The sequence below is a fragment of the Ctenocephalides felis genome, unplaced genomic scaffold, assembly GCF_003426905.1.
Source record: "Ctenocephalides felis isolate EL2017-DRISC unplaced genomic scaffold, ASM342690v1 CF-g0.4_SCAFFOLD_01604, whole genome shotgun sequence".
NCBI lineage: Eukaryota > Metazoa > Arthropoda > Insecta > Siphonaptera > Pulicidae > Ctenocephalides > Ctenocephalides felis.
Window position 1 is genome coordinate 2,286,578 of NW_020537758.1, and position 7,452 is coordinate 2,294,029.

Consider the following 7,452-nt stretch of genomic DNA (forward strand, 5'->3'; position numbering starts at 1 on the left):
CTTGTTATATCTGATTGTGAGCAAATCAAATGTAAATCATAAATAAATCAATTTATCTCCAGAACATTTACAATCGTAATTTCATTTCGAATTCAATTTAAAAAAAAAAAATAGTTGCCTAATTTTGAACACAAAATTGAAAAAGTGCTTCCGTATAGTCACATTCTAAATGTCATTTGTAAATAATTCTGTGCGACATTTTCACTTATACTGTGCTTAGCTTGGCGGCATTTTCACATTTTTCAGTAGTTTTCACTCCGGGGTACATAAACAGTCTAAACGCACTTGGGTAAACATTTATACCAGAGTGGCGCTTAGACTGTGCTTAGCCTGGGAAATTTTTTGAATTTTTAATCAAAAATTACAAAAATATTTTATGGAAAATAAAAAAAGATGTAATATTTTTTTATCCTCAAAAGCAATTGTTTTGTCAATACAAGCAGAAAGTTTTTTAGATCATTCGACGAAAAAATGCGGACATACAAAACACACACACACATCCATTAGTTTTCTGAGGTATGCCAAAATGTTCAGAAACCTTCAAAACGTCGAGAAATGCAAAAATTATCATTTTCGATTTTTGGCCCATTACTATAACTACCCTACGGGAAGATAAAAGTAGAAATATTTTGAATTACTAATCCGGAAAATGTTATATAATATGATTAGAAATATTTTAAAATATGAAAATATTTCTGATCCAAATGAGAATATTTGTATTCCTCATGGAGAAAATTGTTTTCTTTACAAATATTAACATTTTGTACCATTGGTCTAGAAATCTTCATGTCTGATCCAAAATTAGAAACATTTTGTACTTCTGGTGCCTGATAAAAAATTATACATGTTGTAAAAATTGTGAATATTAAGGCCATTCCTTTATTATTTAATAAAATTCCAATTTACGAATATATTACAATTTATTACAACAATACAAATTTATTACAACATCGATCTCGTATATCGACATATCGATATGTACATGTGTCATCGTGTCAAAAACTTATCGACATCGAAATCTAAAGCTGGTGTCACAGTGCAAATGGAAAAAAATCGAATTTTAACATAAATATAAAATTTAATATATTAACACACATTAGCCGAAAAAAAATTAAATGCGTGTACTGCATATTATGAACAGTAGATTTATTAATTTTTATCAAATTTATCAAAAAAATCATTCATATTAAAATTTGATAGTAATTGTATATTAAACATTTTTTATGTGTGTACTTATAATATGTGCTATGTACTTTAATTTGCTGTTAAATTTGTTTGTTAAAATTATTATTTCGTAAAAATTTAAATTATCACTTGTAAAATTTAAATAATTAAAATATATTTTTTTGGTTTAACCTAAGTTTTTGGTAAAACTTATACAGGCCTATTTTCAGATAAGCTTGCTCCCTCATTATTTTTTAAAAAGCATATATGCTTTTTAAAAGTATATATAAGAGTATACTCCTATATAACATCTCACAGCGTGTTTTTATTATTTTACTTTGTATTAAAATAAGAGGGCAATCTTATCCAAAGCAGGCTTGAAATAACTTATATTTTTAAAATTCTCTTAAACTATAGATGACTATAATTTTCACATTTTTCCATTTTTCCATTCTTTGCACATTTAGCTCTATATCTTTGAAGTGGCGGGACCCGTCTTTGTCAAAAACTAATCACCTCTTCTCCCAGTCATTACAAATTGAATGTTTTTTAAATCATTCAAATCCGTTAGTCCGTTCTCTTTGCTCCGTTTCTCCGTAACGGCTGGACTTGCCTTTGCCAAAAACGAATCAGCACATCTCACTATCAATAGGGATCGCATGTTTTTAAATCATACAAATCGGTTGATCCGTGCGCCCGAAAACGTGGACGAAAAAATGCGGTCATACAAAACACACACACACACATCAATTTTTTCTGAGATATGCCAAAATGTTCAGAAACCTTCAAAACGTCGAGAAAAGCAAAAATTTTCATTTTTGATTTTCGGCCCATTACTATAATTACCCTACGGAAAGTTAAATATTTCTATTCTTGGAACAAACATATTATTTACTGGAGCAGGAATACAAAATTTTTCTATTTTTGGTCATGCATTATATTTTCTGCTATTTTGTGGTGAATCAGAAATATAAAATATTTTTATTTTTCGGAGCACCAGAGACACACTATTTTTTGGAGTAGATTTACTAAGTAGAAACCAGGAGACCTGATATTTTTTAAAGCAAAAGCTCAGGATAAACATCAAAGAACTTTGTATTTTCTAGAGCAGGATAACTAGGTAGGAATCAGGAGACCTACTATTTTTGGGGACTAAAATCTGGGGACATGATATTTTTAGAGCACTAGCTCAGGATAAAAATTAAAACAATTTTTATCAGGAGTAGGTAGGAGCATTTTATAAAAATCAGTAGACACACTATATTTTGGGGCAGAAACATTAGGTAAAAATCAGAGGACATGATATTTTTTGAAGCAGGAGCACAGAATAAAAATCAAGGAACACGCTATTTTTTGGAGCAGCATCACTAGGTAAAAAGGAGATCTACTATTTTTGGAGCAGGATTACTAAGTAAAAATCTGGGAACATGATATTTTTAGAGCACTAGCTCAGGATAAAAATCAAGACATATTTTTATCTGGAGTAGGAGCATTTTATGAAAATCAGGAGACATAATATATTTTGGGGCAGGAACACTATGAAAAAATCAGAAGACATGATATTTTTTGAAGTAGGAGTTCAGAATAAAAATTAAGGAACATACTATTTTTTGTCCAGCATTACTAGGTAAAATTCAGGAGACATGATATTTTCTGAAGCAGGAGCTCAAGATAAAAACCAGAAGGCAATGTATTTTCTGATTAGGGATAAAGATCAAAGAATATACTATTATATAATAGAGCAAAGGCAATGGATAAAAATCAGAAGACATTGTTATCTGGAGCAGAAACGTTTTAAAAAAATCAGGAGACCTAATATTTTTTGGAGCACTACATAAACATCAGCAGTTATACATTTTTTTAGAACAGAAGCACTTAAATAAAAATAAAATCTGGACACTAGGTAAAAAGGAGATCTACTATTTTGGAGCAGATTACTAAGTAAAAATCTGGGAACATGATATTTTTAGAGCACTAGCTCAGGATAAAAATCAAGACATTATATTTTATCTGGAGTAGGAGCATTTTATGAAAATCAGGAGACATAATATTATTTTGGGGGCAGAAACACTATGAAAAAATCAGAAGACATGATATTTTTTGAAGTAGGAGTTCAGAATAAAAATTAAGGAACATACTATTTTTTGTCCAGCATTACTAGGTAAAATTCAGGAGACATGATATTTTCTGAAGCAGGAGCTCAAGATAAAAACCAGAAGGCAATGTATTTTCTGATTAGGGATAAAGATCAAAGAATATACTATTATATAATAGAGCAAAGGCAATGGATAAAAATCAGAAGACATTGTTATCTGGAGCAGAAACGTTTTAAAAAAATCAGGAGACCTAATATTTTTTGGAGCACTACATAAACATCAGCAGTTATACATTTTTTTAGAACAGAAGCACTTAAAATAAAAATAAAATCTGGAGACACGATATTTTTAGGTTCACTAGGTAAAAATCAAGGGCATGTTGGTTTCTGGACAGGAGTATTAGATAAAAATCAAAACATTTTTTGACTTTGGAGAACGAGAAACGTGAAACTGGGGAAAATTAATTAATAAAAACTTAAGAAAACGACCAAGTAATATCCTGAAATGAAATTGGCAAAAATAATAAGTTCTGGAAAAGCTTCATAGAAAAGTAGGGGTGTCCATAATTTGTAGAGAACAATCCTATCAACAATAGAAGAAACAGTCTAAGAATCGAAAGAAATTGTAAAAATTGGAATATAGAACAAATCGTAGTTCAAATTGTTTTGTATAAAAACTTAAGGAAGTACATGAAGATCAGAATCAACAAATTGGATACGTTTACTTCTGGATAACCGGACAAAGGACAGTCCAGCATGATTTACATGGGAGCTATAAAACTTTTGTTCTATTCCTGAATTTATTTTATTTATGATTTATTTCTATTACCTGAAAGGCCTGTTCGGAAATCTTCCTTCCACCATGAGTAACACCCAAAGCAGTAAATCTATCTACCAATTTAGGAACATCATTCAATTCCCCTATCGCCTGGTCCAAAGATCTGGCCACGTTTAGGCCATGTCGACGAAATCTTGCAAAAGTCCTCAACTGATCCAAAGGCACATCGGAGAAATTCGAAAAGTACTTCATGTACTCGGGATGAGCGGTGAATAAACTGGAAATAAAAATTGGGATAAAAGTCAAGTTTGGGTACTGAGAGGTAATAAAAAAAAAATCTTACCGCATAAGGACTTCCACTCCGTTTCCTCTACATTTTGTGAAGGTCCTTTCCAACTTTCCTGCAAAACTTCGACTTGACGTGGGGTCAAACCGGTGTCTGGATGTGGTGTGTCCATTGTAGTAAAAAACTAATGTTCCTGGAAATTGGAGGATCAAGGATTTAATTTATTTATTACTTAATCTACATTATTTCCTAGCATAGTGAGCAACTCGGTGCACTCAAAATCGACATTGAATATTAAAATATATTTTTGGATGTCTTGGATTGAAACGTTTTGAACCATTTGATTAATGAAATTTATATAAAAGGAAAGGAAGAAAATTTTAGGATAACATACTTCTGAAAAAACCTAGTTTTGATTCTCATCATATATTTATATAAGGTATCCCAGAACTCAACGTCAAGCCCAAACAGGGTTATAGTGTTGATCGTAAACTATCATGAAAGAAATTAGAAAGAAGTGTAGTTAGAAAAATTAATTTATTTATTAACTTCCCGTAGGGTAGTTATAGTAATGGGCCGAAAATCGAAAATGAAAATTTTTGCATTTCTCGACGTTTTGAAGGTTTCTGAACATTTTACTGGCATACCTCAGAAACTAAATGGATGTGTGTGTATGTGTGTTTTGTATGTCCGCATTTTTTCGTCCACGTTCTCGGGCGCACGGATCAACCGATTTGAATGATTCAAAAAACGTTTGATCCCTATTGATAGGGAGATGTGTTGATTAGTTTTTGGCAAAGGCAGGTCCAGCCGTTACGGAGATACGGAGCAAAGAGTGCAGGAAATACAAATCGAGTTTTTGAAAGGACGGAGTATCGGATTTGAATGATCTAAAAAACATTCAATTTGTAATGATTGGGAAAAGAGGTGATGAGTTTTTGGCAAAGACAGGTCCCGCCATTTCGAAGATACAGAGCAAAATGTGCAAAAAATGGCAGTTTCTGAGTGAACTAAGCGTCCGATTTGAATGATCTAAAAAAACTTACTGCTTGTATTGACATTGCTCAATTACTTTTGAGGATAAAAAATTATTACATCTTTTTTTATTTTCCATAAAATATTTTTGTAATTTTGGATTAAAAATTCGAAAAATTACCCAGGCTAAGCACAGTCTAAGCGCCACTTTGGTACAAATGTTTACCCAAGTGCGTTTAGACTGTTTATGTTTGGAGCACTGGTTATATTTTGGAGCAACTTTGTGAAAATTATTGAAAAATGTGAAAATGCTGCCAAGCTAAGCACAGTATAAGTGAAAATGTCGCACAGAATTATTTGCAAATGCGTTTAGACTGTGACTATATTGGAGCTCTTTTTCAATTTTGTGCAAATTTGTGTGCAACTATTTTTTTGAAATTGAATTCGAAACGAAATGACGATTGTTAATGTTCTGGAGATAAATTGATTTATGATTTACATTTGATTTGCTCAGATATAACAAGATAGGAAAAATAATAAAAGTTACAGTATTTGTAATATTATATTTGAAAACGTTTAAAATTTCTCGAATATTTCATTACGGTACGGGAAGTTCCAGCAATTTGCCTTAAGACACGATGCCATACACCACTAGTTTATTTCGGACATTGACATTAATTATTATTAAATGGCATTAGCTACAATTCATGTCTATTTCCAACCCGACGTCTTATTTTTGTTCCTTTTACCATTACAAGACCAACTCACCGGTCAGAAATAACTTTTAACGACTTGTGATTATGTTATTTATAGTTTGGGATGAAAATAAAATCTACGCCACTGACTTATTGTTCATATAACACATTATGTATATATGTAAGAATAATAATAAGAGATGTCTCGCGTCTTCTATTGAGTCCAATAAACGTTGTCTTTATCATTTTATTGGGATAAATTGGAATGTTCAGATGCCAAAGTTCAAAATTGGAGGTCTATTGGAACATTTGGCAATTGGACAGAACACATTGACATTGGCATCAGTAATACATTTATTCACTATATCTCTTGTAACTACTCTCTATAATATTTTCTAACAAAACAACCCTACAGAAATACTTTAAAATTATTTTCCGCCTGTAAATGTACATTACATGTTAAGTATTCGTTTAGCATGATTGAAGTGTTCAGAAAATATTTTTACAATTAAATAACATAAAATATTTTTTAATATAAAATGCCCTAGAGCAATTTACTCTGCTTTCGAAATGCAGTTGAAAGTTAGGTGAGGCTAATTTATTTTAGCTCTTATATATCTATATATAAATTTATATATGTGTATATATATATAAAAGAGAGCACGCTATTGTCTAATCAATTTTCTGCTGGAATGCTTCTCTGAGCAATTAAGGGACATTACTGGCGAGCACTTTGCGAACAAAACGGCCCAGTCTCTGTATCATTGAAGAATCGTTAAAAATAATCGAGGGCCACATACTTGGAGAGAAACATTTGAACTGAATGTGAGCGAAATGCGTTAGGTTTTAATTTTTTTACTCGAATTTTTTTATCAAGTCTTTTACCATTTTTGGGGCGCCCATTAATCACGTTAGCGAGTTTTTAAGAATTTTTGGACCCTTCCTCCCCCTTGGGTATCCGTGGTGATATTCAAAATTAACCCCCCCCCCTCCCCCAACAAACATTACGTGTATTTTTATTTACGTGAAAAGACTGTACAATTTAAATGTTTGAACTTTTTTAAAAAATTAGTTAAAAAAATAAATACACGTGATATTTCAATATACCCCCTCCCCCACGTTATATTTTGTGATTTTTTGTCCTAAATATATATGATTTAGTAGTTAATTTTGATGTTGAGATATGTGAGTGAGTTCTTGAGGGCGATACATCAAACAAAGAAAAGCCAAAGATTTATAAAATAATCTTTATTTCCAAACGTTTCGACATTCAATTTAATGTCATCATCAGTGGATATTATGTTGGTTGGTTACATATAGAGAGGTGTACACAGCACTAGAGATTGGCACTAACATTTATACAACTAACTTGTCAGCACTATGCATTTTTTATAATTTTTTGTATGATGTAAACAGAAAAATGATAGTTTTATTAAACAAAAATGTAAGTAGAATTATG

At 31.3% G+C, this 7,452-nt stretch overlaps 1 protein-coding gene across 1 annotated transcript in view; it reads right to left on the reverse strand.

Moving 5' to 3' along the window:
• Positions 1-2,266: 2,266 nt before the first annotated feature.
• The window catches only part of LOC113372798, a 10,613-nt gene continuing 5,427 nt past the window's right edge, over positions 2,267-7,452 (reverse strand). Inside the window, exons 2-4 of the mRNA XM_026613140.1 lie at positions 4,381-4,516; positions 4,089-4,314; positions 2,267-2,323 (exon numbers count right to left, since the gene is read on the reverse strand). Coding sequence (XP_026468925.1) covers positions 2,267-2,323; positions 4,089-4,314; positions 4,381-4,385 — 288 coding nt within the window. The 5' untranslated portion in view covers positions 4,386-4,516. The remainder of the gene's footprint in view (positions 2,324-4,088; positions 4,315-4,380; positions 4,517-7,452) is intronic.